The sequence below is a fragment of the Xiphophorus couchianus genome, chromosome 9 (genome assembly GCF_001444195.1).
Source record: "Xiphophorus couchianus chromosome 9, X_couchianus-1.0, whole genome shotgun sequence".
In the NCBI taxonomy this organism is placed as follows: Eukaryota; Metazoa; Chordata; class Actinopteri; order Cyprinodontiformes; family Poeciliidae; genus Xiphophorus; species Xiphophorus couchianus.
In genome coordinates this window covers 4,239,142-4,258,642 of record NC_040236.1, presented here as the reverse complement: position 1 = coordinate 4,258,642, position 19,501 = coordinate 4,239,142, and the positions used below count along the sequence as shown (strand labels likewise).

General features: G+C 42.3%; 1 protein-coding gene across 3 annotated transcripts in view; it reads left to right on the top strand.

The window, feature by feature from the left end:
- The window catches only part of raraa (retinoic acid receptor, alpha a), a 187,197-nt gene that overhangs the window by 118,885 nt on the left and 48,811 nt on the right, over window positions 1-19,501 (top strand). The window contains exon 1 of one of the 3 annotated variants that reach the window (XM_028026870.1): window positions 14,649-15,673. The exons of the other annotated variants lie outside the window; for them this stretch is intronic. Coding sequence (XP_027882671.1) covers window positions 15,496-15,673 — 178 coding nt within the window. The 5' untranslated portion in view covers window positions 14,649-15,495. Of the gene's footprint in view, window positions 1-14,648; window positions 15,674-19,501 lie in introns of those variants that run through there. 3 annotated transcript variants of the gene reach the window in all.

The following is a 19,501-nucleotide window of genomic DNA, read 5'->3' as shown; positions in this document are numbered from 1 at the left end:
TTCTTCAGGGTCACAATTCGATTCAGAAAGGATTTTGAATCCAGAAAATAATTTTTCTGTTCATCCTAGCGATTCTGTTTAATTCATGACTAAAAAATAAAACATTCATTTAAAGCAATTCTATTAGGTTCCATCATGTATCAAATTCAATCAGTTTTTCTGGAAAAAAAATAATTAAATTCTGTAACTTGAATTGCCAGTGTTAGGTTAGCTAGGCTGCCTTGCTTTTTGTTAAAAAATAAATGTTAAAGAATTATTCAAAATATAATTTTATAAAAATTGAAATAGATTTTTGAACATTTTGAATCTATTAAGAATTCCCTGACTAGACATTACCATTTTCTGTAGAAATGATTTTTTTCTGCACTTGTAAGTATTTCTCACAATGATCTTCAGTTTGCCAAAAACTTTCCCGGTTAGAAAAATCCTACCATTACAAACGTAAATACGCTGGCCTGTTTTTGCAAATACTTTAAACAGGTTTGCCTGATAAATATGTAGATATATCCTGAAAACTGTTATTAATGTGAATATTTCCAATATTCCCAGGATATTTTGAGTGATTCCTGTTGGACTCTGCCAGAGCACTAGTGAGGTGTCACTGGGGCTTTCAACAGCATAACGATATAAAATGTTACCAAAGCAACACAAATGGTTCACCACACACCAAATCAACTTTTTTTTCCTCCACTGAATAAATCTGCTCCATTTTTTTCTTCAAATTTTGATTGTCAGATTTCACTATGGCAGCAAATAATGAACTTTACGTCTTCATTTGATTAAACTGAGCCTACCTCAAAATAGAATATCATTTCTCAGTGATTAAAAGTTAAGAAAAGACTGAATATTGACTCGAAAGATCATTTGTGTTCATTGTCAACGAGCCGCATCCATAAATCTGCACAAACACACAACTTTCTTACAAAACCACTGACGCTTAGCTTGACGTTTTTTCAGGAGCCTTTTGGCAGCTCCGATGGAGGGACAGAAACAGCTCTAGAGACAGTAGAGAGAGAGAGAAAGAGAGAGAGAGAGAGTGTGAGAGGAGGAGACAAAGGAATTAAGGGAGTCAGAATGAGGCTCTCCATCATGCTGTCAGTGAGCTGCAGCTTTAGCCTTAGCGAGGAATAAAAAGTGTTTTTAAAAGGTGCTGCAAGGTGCAGCAAAGATGAGTCGGATAAATGACTTCTCTTTTTCATTCAAAGAGCCCACTAAAGCCCACCGGGTCATTGCTTACATGGATGTGCATGTGTATGTGTGAGGATATGGACTGAGACAAAAAAAAAACATGTCTGCGAGAAAAGGAGGAGAAAGAGACGGTCTGCCTGGAGTTTGTGTTTGAGAATGCATGCAAAAAGCCAGACTTTTGACGTTTTTGTTAGCCCTGACACTATAACATATGAAGTTCCTTTTCTGGCCGTTGTTGCTCTCCTTTCACCGCCGAGTGGGAAAAGTAATGTATCTCGGAGGAGGCATGCAATGTGGAACAATGGGCCAAAAATATTGAATACAGGCTGAAAAGGAGCATCAGTCTGAATGACAATAGGCCTAAAACTGGGGGTGAGGACTAATGATGCGGGGGGAGAAGGTCCAGACTGATGATGGATCTCCACTGGTTAAATATTATCAGGACTCCTTTTTTCATGTAGCAACCCCCAAGCCTGTCCTGGTATCAAGCAGAGAATGGCAACATGTGAGCAGATAATGATTTGCTCCTCTGTGGCTTTCCCTTTTTTTTTTTTTCTCCCCCATCAGCCTATTTACATTCTTGTGAGACAATCTGTCTTAGAGCTTCACCACACAGATGGCCCTGGTAGCCACAATAGCTACGAATCCGTTGACCGTAACATTGCACAAATTGAAAGTACAAAAAATACATTCACTTATTGGAAACACAGCAGTTTTGAAAAAATTTGAATTCTTTTGCTAAAAAGTTTTTTCACCCGTATGGGAATAGCTGTATTTCGCAGGACTGCAATGGAAACACTTTGTTGGCATCATACAAGTCGCATGTTCAACAGCTGGATGTTGCGATTGTGAAAACAACAAAGTAGTAGGAGGATGATGATTTGTTTTTGTTTTTTCTCATAATGTGCAGTTGGCTCCACCAGAGCTCTCACAGGATTACAGTTCATAAAAAGTTATGTGTAATTCCAAAGTGTGTGGAATTACACGGATTCGCTGTAAAATGGCCAACTACAATTTCTCCAAAAATTGTAGTTGTAAAAAATTGTAACCACTCCCAATTAGGCAGGGCTTGTTGCTGCAACCACTGAATAAGACATCTCCTCTGAGTCTTATGTAACTGTTTATATCCATTGCTGCCATGATTTTTAATGATTTACCACATGAACAAACTTATTCATATGTGATTTTAATTTAATTTCTTATTTAATGGAAACTCCACAATTATGAATTTATGTTTTCTCAACATTAGCGGAACATAGACAAAGATTTGCGCACATTTGTAATGGAAACACAACTAGTGACTGCAAATGGATGCTTTCAGACCAAAACTTAACTTTATTGTTCTACACGTTGAAACTTGTATCATCTGCAAAGAAAGATATTTAATATTTTTATTTGAGCTTTTTAAAACAAGGCTGGATCTGTAGTCATAGTTGAAGCTACATTCAGCTCAGTTAGTGGGAAGAAAAATGTTAATTTGTGGAGTTCAGCTTTCACACGTCTTTAACCAAATATGCATCAGTGTAGATCTGTTTATTGGAGAAGACACGGAATTCAGATTACAATATGTGTAACATTATTGAGCAACAACCCGGCATATGAAAAGCCATGTGAGGTTGATGAATGTCTACACAAAGGAGGACATGGGAGCAGAAAGTTTGACTATCTCCGAAATTCACCCACAGCTTTTTAATTTCCGGCTGCCTGTGGTTAAGACGAGTAAACCTTGGCCCGCCTAAACTACCACAACACAGGGATGTCTGCCGTGGTACGACAGGGTAGACTAGTACAGCTTGAGCTTCCAAGGGAAGCATGTCATTAAAACCTAAACAAAGGAATGTGAATATGATACTTGTTTTAAAAAACAACAACTCTGTAGTACTGTGGGGATTCAAGTAGCTGAAAGAAATGTTTATGGAGGAATACAACTAGAGTTTGGACAGACATTGGAGTTCTTCAGGAGTTTGGTTCTTAGTAAGAATAACCTGTGCAGTGGATCCTCTGGGTGAGGAACCACAACTACCTGTGAATAGTTGAAAGACTCCCTCAAACAAGGCTTAGAACTGCCTGTTTTAATAGCACAAACACCAAATATACCTTAATATGCATTAATACACACAGTGGAAACCGTCTTTGCTCTGCTGCAGAAGCTAACATCCACTGTCTTCCTCATCTCCACTGTTGGCAGCACAACCAATCAGTGCCAAGGAACATGAATGCTGCTCTTGGATTGGTTTCTTTGCAAACGCCAGCCAGTAGCATGTCAGCTTGCATTGCGCCGAGCTGTTTGGGGTTTTCAGTCTATTCTTTCAAATATTATAGATGAAAACATCCACAAATAGGCTAATTGTCCTCAAATATTTTGGAGTTCCACAAAAGAATTGTGAAATACCGAACTACTGTATTATAGCGTGTGTGTGGCCAGCCACATCAGTTCAGTCTTAGCCAACTAAGGCACAAATAACATTCCACTTATTCCCAATCCTTACCTTTCTTACCTTAAAGTTTGTGGTTACAACCACAAACTTTAATTTATTTGTTGGGATTTTACGTGATCCACCGACACAAAGTAATTGTTGTGTGAATTTGTACTCGGTCCCTCACATGATACTTTGTCAAACCACATTCACTGCAGTTCCACCTTCTAGTCATTTGGGGGTATGATTGCAATATTTTCAAATTATTGCTTGCGAAATAGCTCAAGATCAGTCAGACTTTAATTTAGGTCTGGACTTTAGACCAGTCTATAATAAATTTCTTTATTTAATCAGGTAAACCCCATTGAGATCTAGATCTCATTTTCAAGAGGGATCTGACACAAACTTCACTCCCCGTCGGGGAATCGAACCCCGGTCTCCCGTGTGACAGGCGGGGATACTCACCACTATACTAACAAGGACTGCCAGACATCCCATTGTAGCTCTTAGCACAGCAGACCTCCTTGGAGATGAACCTCAGTCTGGACCCTTTCACAGTTTTCTTCATGGATTGCCATTGATCTGCATCGGTGTTGCAGAAAGCCATAATGCTCCTGCCACATGGTGCGTTCAGGGTGATGGCTTTCTTCTCAGTTTTCCTCCCTGACTGCTGTTCTGTGGTCATCATGATGCTGATCTGTAACAAACCTCTGAGGCCTTCACTCAACAGCTGCATTTAAACTGAAATCAGATCACAAACAAGTGAACTCTGGTAAATAGGCGACTTCAAAGTGAAACTGTTGCGCTGGAATTGTTTAGGGATATCAGAGTAAAGCAGGCGGATTGTAAACACATGCTGTGCTATTTTTTTATACATATAGATTTTTGTTTTGTTTTTATTTGAAAGCTTTGTGTCATTTTAAAAATTGTGCTAGATTTTCTTTTTATATATCACAAACAATGTAGCAAAGATATGAATGAACTGTACCTTTTGGTTGTTAGAGAATGCTCATGACATACCCAATAGACATCTAGAACTTATGTATTATTATTGTATTATTATGCTTGTATTATTGACTCACTTTTTTCTTTCTTATGTATGAATCTATATTTACATATTGAAGGCCTATTTTGAGGTTGTGTGGTGGAAAATAACCAAATAAGTCCTTTCCATGACTCCCCCCCCCCCACACACACACAACTTGTTGTTTATAAAATGTTGAGAGCTCCTCCTTCTCACTTCTCTGTTCTCCTCTCTCTTAATTTCTCAGAGTCTTCCTTTGCACCATTCCCTCCTCCTGTTTGCCTCCCCAGGTCTGAATGAGACAGAACCCCATGCAGCGCCGCCCCCCTGACCTCCCCCAGCTTTTCATCCCCACCTCCCCGTACAAAGCGGGGCAACAGGGGCCACGGAGGTGACTGTGGCAGAGGCATTTGTCATGCTCCGAAGCGGTGCAGTCTGTTGCTCTCCCGAGGGCCTTTGTTGTCCCCAGCTCCCGACTTGCTGGCTAAGCAGGAGGTTTCACATGTTTTATTAACATACGAACCTGCCCAGCATTTTGAAACACTTCACAATACTTCAGGGGTTGTGCACCAAAGCGTGCGCAACTCATACACGCTCAGAATGCATCAGTGTGCAGCAAGCGAAATGCCCAGAAGAGAGAAGATGGGTTTTTCTGACAGGACAGAGTGGGATTAGAGCTGCATTAAAGGCGCCGCCACCCAGCACCACAAACACAAACACATCCCAGAATCAGACACTACACAACAATAACCCTGCAGTTTTTCAATACGAGTGTGTTTCGGTGGGGGGCGGCGGGCACACTCAGTCTTTGTGCACCAAGCACGACAATCACTGCACCCTGCCTGGCGCTGGCGTTGGGGGCACCACTCAAGCGAAGGTCATCCACAGAAGTGTTATAATGCTTTGGGTTGGGCACAACAAGACCGAGGGCAATCCACTTAAAGCGAACCTCTAACCCCCCTCACTTCCTCTCAGATCTCCTCCAGTATCACACTTCTCAATAGAAATGAGCAAATTGGCCCTCAGCAGCACCTCAGATAATAAAGCGATTGAAAGCGGCGAGAAGCGTTGAGCGGGGAATGCTCAAATCTTCTGCACAAGGCCAGGAAGTGCTCTGAACTGAGCCAAGAGGCTGAATTGAAAGCCTGAGACACAGTTCAAGTGTAGATTAAATTTCTTATTAGCACTTAATGTGTGCTTCAGTGCTGCGTTGCTGGAGATCAACTTCTGCAAACCATTTCTGATTCATCTATTGAGTCAGTTAGATGGTTAATGATAGCCTTTCTCATTGTTGTATTTCTGTTTCCTGAAATGCAATCTTTTTGCTCTACTAGTACAAAAGGGTTTAATTTCTTAGTTTCGGTCTAACTGACCAAAACTACGCCCATATTTTATCCTAAACAACTGGTGCCAACCGGTTGGTCGCCGACATTTCAACAAGTGGTGCCCGGCAACCCCTCTTTTTCTGATCTGTTCAGAAATATAGATGCTTCTGATAAATCAAATTGTTCTAATAAAACAATTTGAAGTCATATTGTCTGTTCTGTCTTGGTGTATCTCAGGGCGACACGTTTGAAAAAGACACCACAGCAGCTGTGATGAGTGTCCCTCGTCATTACAAAACACTGCTGAGTTTGTGGCCTAAAACACACATGTAGTCGGATATCTGGGGAAACAGATATATTTTTGTGTGTTCTGGCCTTTCATCCACACAAAAAGTCTATTTTTATATCACAAAAAATAATTTAGTTGAGGTCTGAGAAAACTTTGAGTGTGTACAAGGGAAAATGGAGATTTAGGGTTTTGCTCATTACTGTGTACGACCAGTAATGTGCCAATTTATACACATTCTTGCTTCAATACAATCCTCAATCAACATCGTCTTGTGTTTTTGTTTTGTTTTGTTTTTTTAATTAAGGTTTTCTTGGCCCAAATGACCTTTAAGTAAGAGAGGTCAGACAAGAAAATGGATAACAAGAAAGGACGATGACATGTGGCAAAGATCATCAGGCCAGGACTCGAACCTGTGACATCCTTCAACCTTTATATCTTTCCAAACAAGTGAACTTCTTGAAGCCTGTTGATTCCTAAAAGGAAGTTGTTCTTGTTTTGTAGTAATCTGATTGGCTGACGTAGGTTTTTAGCTTTGCACTACACTGCCCCCCATGGGTTTTTCATGTTTAAAACAATACTCAGCTGCATATTTCTGTGGGTTGATGTGAATGAAAAGTTTTCTGAAACCGATCTCGTGTGTATATATATTTTTTTTAAATGATGTGGCCGATGTTTCTTTCATAAAATCAGCTTCAGTTTTGTTTCTATGGACAGGTCACATTCCCTAAAACATTGTAGTTTTCAGATCTGTTCTATTTTACACCAAAATGGTTTAAGAAATTACCATTTTCAAATACATTTCAGTTTCAATAACTGCTTCTCTCTATGACAATACATTCTTAATTTTTCTGTTTCTTTCAGGCAGCATTCAGCTACTTCATCACACGTTTGTTTCTATTAGTGCTCTGAGTGCATCCAGAAAATAATACATTTTGGTGGTGACTGCTTGCTGTTCTAACATCTCGTTTAGCTTTTTCTTGTCAAACCATTTTACTCCTGATCTCTTTTGTCTTCTTTTTTCATGAAATGAACCTGCTGTCCTTCTGTGTGTACTCCACACCTCCATGTTTCTGACAGCTAATAGGGGCCATTCCAAGTCTTGGATGGCTTATATGAAGATATCCTTCCTCTAGTAACATCCTTTGCAATTTTCTCTTGATTTGCTGAGTGATGGACTCTATTCAGAGGGACATAGTCTTAATGATCATTGAGGATATGGGCTTTCTAACTCAAGGCTGGAGAGCATGGACGACTACAAGGTATGCGATACGCTAAGTCTCCTCCCCCCCCTTCCTCTGTCTCCTCTTGCTCTGCCGAGGTATTTCCAGAATGCCGCCGGCCACGATGGATTTATGAGAGGGGCCATACTTTGGTAAACACCGATGGTGTGCAGCTTTGTCCTCCCCCCAGTGATATAGTGAAGGTCCCCATAAAAAATGGGAAAACCAGGTTACGGCCGCAATAGAGCTCAGCTAAACAATAAAAGGCTTTATGGGCAGATATAGGCCTGTACCATAAATGCTGGAATCTGCCGTTGGAAAAACATTAAAGGGATAATGATTGGGAGGGGGGGTGGCTTTCACAAAGATGCATGTAGCCACTTAGAGTGGCTTTTTACAGAGGGCAGACAGAGAGAGGACAGCAAAGCACCAATCTGAGATCTCCAGAACACTTTTGAGGCTCTACAGTGGGTGTAATAGTGAATTTCACAAGATTTATCGTCAGATGTCTTGCAAAGCCCTGATTTCTGTCGGCATGACTTCCTTTTTGTGAAATAAGTCTAAGCCATAGGAGCCCCAGATATCAAAGTGAGTGCTTTAAGTATACCTGAATTGCCTTCTTTTTCCATGACAATTCACAAAAATTCGTGCTATGGGTTTCCTAACTAGACCTGGTGATCACATTCAGTTTGAGTGTAACAATGATCGCTGGGTGTCTGTTGCTGTTTGGTTTCTGTTTGGTCTGTGGATCAGGGCAGAAAGTCACAAACCATTGACAGTCATCTAAACCGAGCTGCTGTTGTTTATGTATTGTTGACTATTGGGCTGTTGTATTGATTTATTGTGAATCACTTTATGATTTTTATATCTTTAATTATTATTTGAGTAAATTTTCAAAGTTAAAGTTGAACTAGACCTGATTAAAACCATAGCACCGCCCCAGACAATTACTGAAAAGTTCTACCAAAGTGGGCGGAGCTAAGACACTGGGGATGAGCAGAGCAGGTTAAATGGGGGTGTGGTCACTGCTGCCAACTTAGCAACATCATTATTATATTTAGTGACTTTTCATAGCCTTTCACAATGTTTTTTCAGTAAAGCGTCTAGCGACAAAGCTAGCTGCTTTTCTTGTTATTTGAAACTTTGGCGACATGTGAAGCACAGGTCTGTCTGGGGCCATGTGTCTGAGATGGTTTGTACCTGAACACCAGAATTTGCAAAGAAACAAAAGGTAGCACCCTTAAAGACCAATTTATACAGTTTATCTGCTAAAAAGTGGACTCTTAAGTATAATTTCATTATCAGAGCCAAGCATAGGTTTTTCCTAGTACAACTAAAGGCAGCACTTGTACACACACTCAGTGACACCTATTTGAGAAACAATGTTTTAACCCTTAACTGTCAACCTCAGAACATATAGTCAATTAGTCCATGACAACACCAGTGTCCACATGAAAGTTAAGGGATTAAAATTCACTTTATAATTTCATAAAACCTTTACTTGATTTATAAATAAAAAGTTTTTCTAAAAATATTGCAAAAAGTTTGTTCCATCTCGTGCTCCGTGAATCCAGTCGTGCGCATCGTCACATGCGCCACATTGGGCGGACTGATGGAAGCGAGGTGAAAGTGATGCACAACTGCATCTTGTTCTCGCATGCAGGGCTCATTTCCCTCAGAGTCTGCTTCCTTGCTGTGGTGGAGAACAGCTGCCTGTTCAGGCTGCATCCCAGCAGCTGTGCAAACAAGCTGTGAGAGGAAGAGAGGGGACAGAAAGGTTGAGGATCTTCATGTAGACCTGAAACCCAACTGTTGGTGTGTGTTGGGGTAGGAGTACAGTCAACCTGACCTGGACGCTCAGTCTAGACCTGACCGTGTCATTAGGAAGTTAGTGATTAGGGTGGGGGTTGGAGAGGATTACGGCACTGAGCATCACAATCGCAGGATAATGCCCTGGACGTGCTCAGAGCTTTGCGCCAACACAACTCTTATCTTAGGTTCTCTAGCTGCCCAGCTGCACCCTTCAGATCCTTGCAGTGCTTCCCATCAGAAGGACTCTTCTGTTTTCTTTCCCCTGCTGAGCTTCTTTATTAGGTCACTGGGAAGGTTTAAGAAAGATGGAAAGCTTTGCTGAGGCTTGTCCCAACTTCTTTTATCGTCTGGGCATTAGCCATCTGCTGGCACATGTGCAGGAGTGCTGGGGGGGAGGTGTAGCGCTGTAGTAGTGGAGTGGTGGAGCAGTCAGCACATGTGTTTGTGTTGTAGCCACTAAGGCAGACAGGAACTCTAAAATTAGGTCCTGGCTATTCTAACTCTAACATGTCTGGCCTTATCTTGTCAGGAGGTGGCTTTTACCCAAGCAGTGTTGTCTTAGTGATACGGCAGGTCTGATCTGTTTTCTGTTTTCACATATCCTGGTAAAGGGGTCTTCGGGCAGCCAGAGCTCAGCAGAATTTTCCATGACTTTAAGGCAATATGATTGTGTTTTGATTTGGATGTCCACTCCAATAAGGAGTGCACTGTGCAGGAAGCACTCATGCCTTTGGATTTAAAAAAAAAAAAAAAAAACAACGAAAAAAACAAAACAAAAAGACATCCCTGGAGTGCAGCAACATGAGGGTCAAGACATAGTTGATTGCAGATGTTGGTGGATTATCTCCAGAGTCTGCTGAGCATTCAAGTCAAATTCTCACTGATTAGCTTGACCAAGGTCCGCTCAGACTGTTTACAGCTCTGCGTCCGTTCCCAGAGAAGGTGCTTTCCCTCCTCCTTTTATCATGCACAATAATCCAAATGACAAAACAACCTATTGTTTGTTCTAACCTGTCGGCTCATCTCCTTGGGAAGGAATGGCGGGGTGGGGGAAGTGCTTTTTACTGCTTCCTAGCACCCCTGATTGGAGCAAGCGAGAACGAGAGTGGGGGCAGTAAAAAATAGTTTGACACCCTCAAGGTCCAGCCAGCAATCTCCTCTCCTGCCCATGCCTATAAAACTCTTTGAATTCCCCTCTGAAATCCCGCTCCCTCTCTCTCCCCTCACCACTCTTTGCCTGAAACTCATTTACAGCTTTGCTGAAAACCAAGGACGCTGCGTTTGCCGCTTCTGGCGTTCCTCAAGCCATTTCTCGTTACGTAACTGTGCATTTACACCCTGATGCCACACAGATCACGCCTTAATATCAGTTTGACTCGATTTTTATGCAGTCGAAGCTCCTCGTCTGTGACTCGGCTCTCTGCGACATCCTCAAGACACTATCTCATTCTCTCAGTCTTTCCTCTGGTAAAGTACTTTTCCATGTACTCAGGAGTGTGCTGCATGTTGATGCTGGAACAAGGGCAGCCACCTGGACTGGTGTGTTAATGTGCTCTGAACCTCTTGTGGTCTCTCTTCTCTTTTTCCCCCAGTCTTAACACAGTCATGAAAATGGAGGAGAGACCACTCACATCTCTTACCTCCTTTGGTTTTGTGGCACCAGTTGTCAAACATGTTGCTCGGCACATGCATAAATGCTTAATAACTGCGCTATTAGAAATCCTAAGTTGTGGCGGCCCAGTTCATTGCCTTTCTAAGCTATTCCGCTCGATTTGAACAGGAGTGCAAGAGATGCAGGTTGACTTTGACCTCCCCCCTCCACACCGCGTAGGTCCTTGCACAGAATGGGCAGAAAAGGGCAAAAACGTGTGTTAATCCTGCTTTACAGTGTTGTTTGAAAGCAGCTTGTCTGAAAGTGGCATGAGAGTACAACGACGTACAACAGACAAAGACCTAAAGCAACCATAGCCATAAAGATGGAGTTTATGATATGCTGCTCACACGTTCTGTGAATTTACTCCTAATATCCTGAACATGGATTGAAATTGTTGTTCATTTAGGCTTTCAACTTTTTTCTGCACCCTCTCTAACTTACTCCTAGTAAATATGAATAAAGTGTTCTAAAATAAGAGGTGTGCGATATTTCATATATTGATATGGATCTGACACCAAGTAAATACAGGGACAGTATCATATTGATACCAATACTGACTATTTTTATTATGTAGGTTTAATGTAACATCAAACTTCAGGTGTTTTTGTGGCTTTCCTTTCAGTTAGTTAGTTTAAGCTTAGGATAGAATTTAATTGTCTACAAAATACGTTAGGAATATACAATATATACATAACCTTAACTGTCTACTGACTGGTGTTGAGAGGTTAAGAGTTAAGAAGTTAACACAATAAATAGAAAAAATAGAAAAGCAAAACTAATTTGTGTGCATTTTATGTCTAAATAAATAAAGTGCAAAAACTTAAAGAGCAAAACAAAATCTTTTTCGAGGTAGAGTTGAGAAACTATGATGCAAAAATAAAATAAAAGTCCAAATCTGAAACTAAAGTGTTGATTTGACCAAACTAGTATTGATTTGATACTGATACAGCCTTGTTGTTGATATTATTGATACTTTGGATCAAGCCGCCCTCCTCCACCTAAAATAATTTATCTTGCACTAAAAAAAAGCGCAAATTTCGATTAGATTTTTATAGAAATCACTTCTTCCAGTCATTGGAACAAGTGATTCCAAACGCTCCGAAAAAGATTAGCAATCCATCCAGTTCTGTTGGGGTATACACATGGTTGATTCCTAATTTGTCACAAACATTCTTCAGATTGGGAAAGATGGCACAACACTCCATCCAGCCAACCCACCTGTGTGTTGATCTTCAACAGTCAGATCACTACTTGCCTAAAATGTTTATTTTTCTACAGTCAGAGCAAGAATGAAAAAAACTAAAGAAACATAGACTGGATGAGGGCTCAAGATCTACAAATTGAGGAGGATGGTAAAGAAAGGCTCACTGCAGCAAAGTGTGCCATATTCATAAGATCGATTCATCTTAAGGCTTTCGTGCACATTCTACAAGGCATGCCAATAATAGTGGAGAATGCTGTAAATCTCTCTCTCTCTCTCTGAGATGTCTGTTAAAGGTTGGAGGGAAAAGACCTCCCTCCCTAATTAAGTAATGATCAACAGCCTGTTATCTGTCAGCTTGTCCTCTGCAATCACAGGGTATCACTCCAGGATGAATGCCATCCCCTTCGGAGAAGAAAACAGAGCCTGGAAAATTAGCATTTTCTGACAGCCATTACTCATCTGGCTAATCCTGTCGAGGAATGCGTGGCTATCAATGCAGGCGAGGGGTCGCCGCGGCCCGGGTCTGCACATCGCCTCTTATCAGGCAGGGTAAACACAGCGGGATCTGCATTAAATAAGTGTCACAGTCAGCTGGGGGTGGAGCAGGGAACCCCCTCCACTCACCCTCCCGCTCCTCCCTCCTGCTAGTCTCCATTCTGATCATCTTTTTCAAAAGCTGGCTTGGGCAGACCCAGCTGTGGCTTGTGGCTCAGGTGTAGGATCACCGGAGGAGGAGGGCTGTTCCGTCAGCGGCGTCATTTACAACACAAGTCCGTCGGCTTTGTGTCCGAACCCATAATGAAGCAGACATTTGAAAAGGTCACTCTGTTACAGTTTGTTCAGCCAAAGTTATTCTGAAAAGCCTTCATTCGTGCCGAGATTCTTCAACGTGGAACATCTTGTCGCCTGTCAGGCAGTCCAGGCTGCGTCCGCCTAACGTCATCTGATGCAGCTACGCATTCTACAGACTTTTTTTAATGCGTCTTGTCTGGCAGTATGGCACTCAGGACTGTTATGTCAATTTAAGGCCCAACAGATTTACTTTCATAAGTGGAGCATTACAGATTTAGCCATGACGCGCTACTTGATGTGAAACTTTATTAGAGGTTGCTTTGCTTTTATTAGAGGTTTATTTCAAATGTAATGGACGCAGCGAAAGATAGAGTGGTGGGGCAAAGGTCTAAAGGGAAAGAGGGAGATAAGGGTAGAAGAGAGAAGGAAGCATAAAGAGGACACAAGTCAACACCCTAGAAGTCTGAAAGAAAGAGAGAGAACTAAACAGAGGAACCACAGCAACAAACAACATATGCATATGAAGTAATAACAATAGCATCAGTCAAAACCTGTGATTGGCAGCAACTGTGCCCCAACGTAGTGCATCTGAAAAACATACCCTAAGTAATTAAACATGTAAACATGTCAGAAGTTACATATTTTTTTAGAAGTAGAGACGCACAAATCAGAATTTTCTGGTTGATTTTTAATTAGATTTCTCTCTATAAACTGAAGTGCATAATTTATTCTTTTTTTTCCCCACCAGATTCTATAGAAGTCCTAAGAAGCTCTGATTTTGAGTGTGTAAAAGTTAGAGACGTTCCTTCTTGGTGTCAGGATCATCTCTGCTTCTTCTTCTCTTCCACCGATGACGTTTGTTGTGCTTTCCGGCTGCGTTGTTCTAGTTCTAGCTTTGGCCCAGAATCCGGTTGCGAGCCTGACACCGCTGCACGCTCGCATGACGAGTCTCTGCAGCGATGCATGGAATGCTGCACAGTAAAGGTGCGAAGAACAACAAGAACAACAAAAAAGAAACCTGTAAACAACTTCCTGGGCTTTCTTCCAGCTGTAAGCAGGCTGTGAGAAACTCGCCTGCCTCTCTGCCACCGGGTGACTTCGCCACTTTCGTTTGTCGGCGTCCTCCGTCTGCGGGACCAGCGCTTGAGGAGTGAGCGCGGCGCCGTTACTCGGGGTGTACAACAAGGTGGGAAACCTTGAATAATGTGAGACGGGGAGCGAGCCGGAGAGGCGAAGCCCGAGTCAAACCAGCGGGTCACCGGGAGGTGAGGCTCGCCTTCTTCCCTGGGTTCAGCTAAAGTTCAGCAGCATAGCATTAGGCAAATTAGGGAGACAAGAGTGTTGGGGTTGGAAGGAGGAAAAAAAAAAAGAAAAAAAAAACAGGTTGAGGGACTGATTGAAGATGGTAAGGAGTGAGGAACTAACAGGGAGAAGAAAAAAATATCAGAGAGATGCATTCTGCTGCAGCTTTCATTATACCCATAAACTCCCGTGGAAAGATATGAAAGACTAATTACTGCGCTTATATAACTCAATCATGTCATGAAAGCCGTTCCTATTTAAAGCCCCCGCTGCTGGGTAGAGGGAGGGCCCCGCTCTGCCTCATTCAGGCCCTGCGTTGCAGAAAGGGACATCCATTGTCACGTCCCTGAAAGGGTTAAATATGGGCGGAGCGGCTGCATGAAAGACACGGAGGAGGAGGAGGTGGTGGTGGTGATGGTGGTGGTGGTAGGGGGGTGAAAAAGGCCGGAGCCCGCTGGAGGTGGAGCCAGATCCCCTCAGCTCAGCTGCTGCGCCTTGTCACATTTCTGCACAATATGATCGCCGCTCGTCTTGCTGTGGGAACAATTTCTCTCTCTGCAAACACGAAGCAGCCGGGAGTCTGAGTGAGAGCGAAAGGAAGCCGCCGGGTTGCTGCACAGGAGAGGAGGGGACGGCGGTGGCTGGCGGTGGAGGGGGAAGCTGACAAGGAGTCCAGCCGAGGCGGCTCGGGCGCTAACGGGACAACCGAGCGGAACCCAGCCGGACGACGGAGCGCAACTCCGCGGAATCTTAACGCCTCTGTCCCGGATCGGATTTATTCCTGCTGTCTGGGATTTAATTGCGGTTCGCAACGCGGACGGAGCCTTGTTTAAATGTTGCTCCGACTCCGATCGAGGCCGACCTGAGAGGACCGGACCGGACCGGACAGGACAGATCTATTTCTGCTGAACTTCCCTCGGTTCGGTTTGGCGTATTGTGTGTGTGTGTTTTTTTTTTCTTTCTTTCTTTCTTTTTCTTGGTGCTGCTCCGACGGACACAATGCGGACTGCTTTTTTAAATCTTCTTCTCAAACGAGGTTGATGTCTTTTTATTATTATTTTTTTCATTTTGCTGCTGCTGTCGCGGTTCCTGCAGGAAGATGCCAGATGTCCAGATCGTCCCGCTGTGTTTGGATCTATCACTTTTCCCTCGATCTTGATGCCGTTTCCCCCCTCGCTCTCCCCTCCATCTGAGCCAGTCTACCTCTGAGCACCGCTCCGTGTTTTCAGCGCCTCTCCCCCGCCGCCGCCGCCGCCTCTCTGCCGCGTATGATGTACGAGAGCGTGGACGTTGTGGGACTGAATCCCAGCCCGAACCCTTTTTTAATGATGGATTATTACAACCAGAGCAGAGGATGCTTGATCCCAGAGAAGGGGCTGGTGCCCGGGGCGCCCCATCCTTACAGCACGTCCATCAGGAACCATCACTGGAACGGCTCCAATCACTGTAGGTGTCCCCCCCTCCACCCTCTCTCTCTCTCTCTCTCTCTCTTTATATTCCCTGCAACTTCAACTCATTCTTTAGGAAAAGTTTGGAGAATTGTAGTTATTTATTCAAATATATTCCGTTTCGTTATGTTCCACGTGAAATACTCACATGCCTGTTTAAAAGAAGATGCATCTTTTCTTGTGTGTATATATAGGCTCCATCTGACCTACTTTTCTATTTCTTTCTGCGTTTGCTGCCTCACAAGGCAGGCAGCCTGCCGGGGTGTTTAGTTTTCTGTTCCCTCATCCTGAGAAACCTCAGGGTTTGCTGCCGCTCTGACCCCAGCCACTTTATCCCAGGCTTTTTCGTTCCTGAAATATGCTCTAAATACAGCCAGTGTTTTTGCAGGCCATGTAAGCCTTAATCAGCTCAAACTTCTTCTGCCTGAGTTCTCCCCGGGGTTCTCCAGTAATCTGGAGAGCTGCACCCTGAGCAGCAGCAGCAGCAGCAGCCTGTCACAACCTGGACAGCACTGTTTGGTAGTTTCTAGTCGGTTTGTGATTGGCACCAGAGCCGGCTCAAGGTTGTCTTGAGGCCATGAGCGGGATCCTGTTTTGGGGCCACCACAAAAATAATTTCTTTATTTTTGATTATTCATGCACATCAACTTTTGTATATTTACGTATTAATATAGTAGCTCTGTAAAGCTGAGCATAAATATTGCATCATTTCTTTGCTGTTCTGTTAGTAAATATTACATTTAAGCATTTAAATATTACATTTAACATATTACATTAAATATTACATTTAAGCATTTCTTTTGTATTTATTTTTCAGCCTTTAACTTCCTTTTGCATAGTTTCTCAAGGCCAAAGAGCATCATTTAATAAAATCAAATCATTTGATCCTTTACTGAACCTACTCTCAGAAAAACAAGTTATTCTAAATAAACCGTTTCTTACAGACAGTGGAAGGTAGTGGGCTGTTAAAAAGTTGCAGGTTTAAAAACCGCTGACATTTTCCGTCGCATGTTTCTAAAGGTTTTACTGCGATCTCAGAGAATGAGACGGGAAATCTGGGATTTTATCACAGGGAAACACTGCTCTGCCCCTCCCCCATCTGTTGCTGCGCACTGCTAATCAGCTAGGCTATAAGAAGCCCTGAAAGTTTTCCTCTTGATTACTGGAAAGATGAGTTTAATACAAGTTGTGAAACTAGTAAAAAAAAATGGAAGCAGGTGAATCGTATCATATTCACTTATTTATTCTGTAAATACAGTTTGATGGTTTTCAGACCTGGACAATTTTAATCTGTGTGATTGTTGGCCCCTTTCTGTTTCCTTTTGGCCCTCATTCTTTTTATCACTTTAATTCTTTACTCAAAATATTCCAGTTAGGTGGGAAAAAACAAATTTTTAACATTTTTTAATAATAACAATAGTAATCCTGATGCATTTATTTATTATACTCTCCCAGATATGACGATTCCAGGCTCTCTGTCATGTCTATGAACAGCATTTTAATATTTCATTGACTCAGATCAGTGATTTTTCTTTTGGTATGCATTACGTCGTTTTTTTTTCTTTTTTCTTTTTTGTCCTTCACGCAATATCCAGCAAGAAGCACGCATCTGCCTGGCTGATAGTCTCTCTGTTGCAATAAAACTAGCAGCAGCCCGTCCCATTATTTACTTCAAAGCAGCTGCACCACACAGAGCTTAATGGAGGAGAGTTCTGTTGTCTTTCACTGCTGTAGGAGCGTAAAAAAAAAAAAAAAAGAAAGAAGACAGGAATCTCCACAGGCTCTTAAGGGCCAATTTCCTCCCCATCCCCAGACTATAGGAACATGTGACAAAGAGGATATGTAGACAGGAATTTCTGATGTTTGGCAGCAAGAACTAAAAGCACCTAAAACACTTCTTTTTTTCTTCTTTTTTGTTGTTGTTTGCGTTGGAGTCCGTCTCCATCGTCTTCTGTCACTGCTTGTTTTTCCAAGTCAGATGAGATTAGAGTACCCCCCCTCCCCGTCCTCCTCCTCCAGCCCCCAACGTCCCCTCCTGACCGGAGGAGACAAATCACTATCAAAGCACATATCCGACGCGAGCCCAGATAGTATTTATTGAGCCGATCCACTAAACGGCTCTAGCGGCGGCATTGATTCAAACCATGTGAGCTCGTCTGAGGGGAGACGGTGGGGGTTTTTGGCCCTGGAAGAGACCTCTGATCCCTCAATTCCTCATTGTTTTGCTCAAGTGAGGGATAGCAAGCGGGGCGGGGGGAGGCGGCTCTTTCCCTTTACTGCAACGGTGCAATAAAGGATTTAATGCACATCTAGAGGGGGGGGCAGGCACTAACATCATCTGTTAGTGTCATCACGGCTCAGACACCTATAGCTGGGCTGGAAACCACACAGACAGAAGGTCGGATTGTTTTTCACTTTATTATATCAGCGATAAAAACAAATCATAATTTGAAAACAGAGAACATCCGAGGCTCAGTGGAGATGAATGTTTGGAGGTTGTTTTTTTTTTTGCTTGAGCTTTGACCTCTTGTCCACATGCAGAGATTTTTGGTCATTTGTCAATAATGTAAATCCAATCCGTTTAAATGGAGTTTTATAAAAGTTTCCACAGATTAGTAGAGGCAAGAATGCAATATGTCTCTTTCACTACATCCTGACTTTATTTCCATCAATCTTCAGGCAGAAGCTCTGGAAGCTGAATGACCAGGAAGCATGTCAAAGATGGCTCCAATTATTTTTGGCAGAATCTGTTTCCCAGCACTGCTTTAGCCACATTCACCGTCTTCTTCTGCTGTTTGCTGCTAATGTTGCCACAACCTCCTCCTGCTGCAGCAGCAGCAGCAGACATCTTTCACTCAAATCCCAGCATGCTTTTTTTCTTCCAAAACCAGAACATCAATATTCATTTTCTAATAATTAATTTTCTTATAGATTTGAGCTTTCATTTCTTAGCTCATTATGTTTATCCTTTCTTTCTTTTTTCGTTTAATTTTTCTACTGTTTGCGAGTAAATACAAGTGAGGTGGTTAGAACATGTTAGCTGCTTTGTTTTTATTCAACTTAGAACGACTTTAAGAAACGCGGCAGTTTTTTTGTTGTTGTTGTTTTCTTGCCAATTTCCTATTCATTAGGAAATTCCTTCATTTTGTAAAGGAAACTTACAGTATTATCTCCATGTAACCATTGCCAGATTTTTGTGAAAGTACATACATAACTAAAGAAGCTATTTGGCTTCTGCACCTATACACTAAATATATTGATGAATCTAGCAAAAAAAAAAAAAAAAGATATATTCTTAAGGATGAATTCCTTGATGCATCACTTAAAAAAAAACTGGATTTGCTTTCATTTTATTTCTCCTAAAGATAGCAGATTGTACTCATAATATTTTCTTACCGGTTGCCATTTGGTGCCTCTTACCCCCATCGGTTCCCGTTTATGGTCCTCTGTCTTTTCAACCTTTCAGTGTTGGATCTATTTATTCATTAGGACTTTTACAGCAGCACTGTGTGGCTCTAAGAATGCACATCTTCAGTGAGGTTGTCCAGGCCTATCGTGGCCTTCAGGACCCATTGGGTATCTGGCCGTAAATCTGGAAGGTGCGGACGCTTCATTCTCAGTGCCATTAGTTCCTTAAACATGCTTTCTTTCCAGCTGTTACTCTTTTATCCGTCAGCACACGTTTTAGCTAACTTCTGTAATCTGGTTACTGTGGGAGCGCCGATTCTTTGCATACATTTTCTTTAAAAAAGAAAAGAAAAAGTCTCAGACCTTGCAGATTAAATGTGCTTGATTTTTCACCCTCTGCTTGTCAGAAGTCTAACAA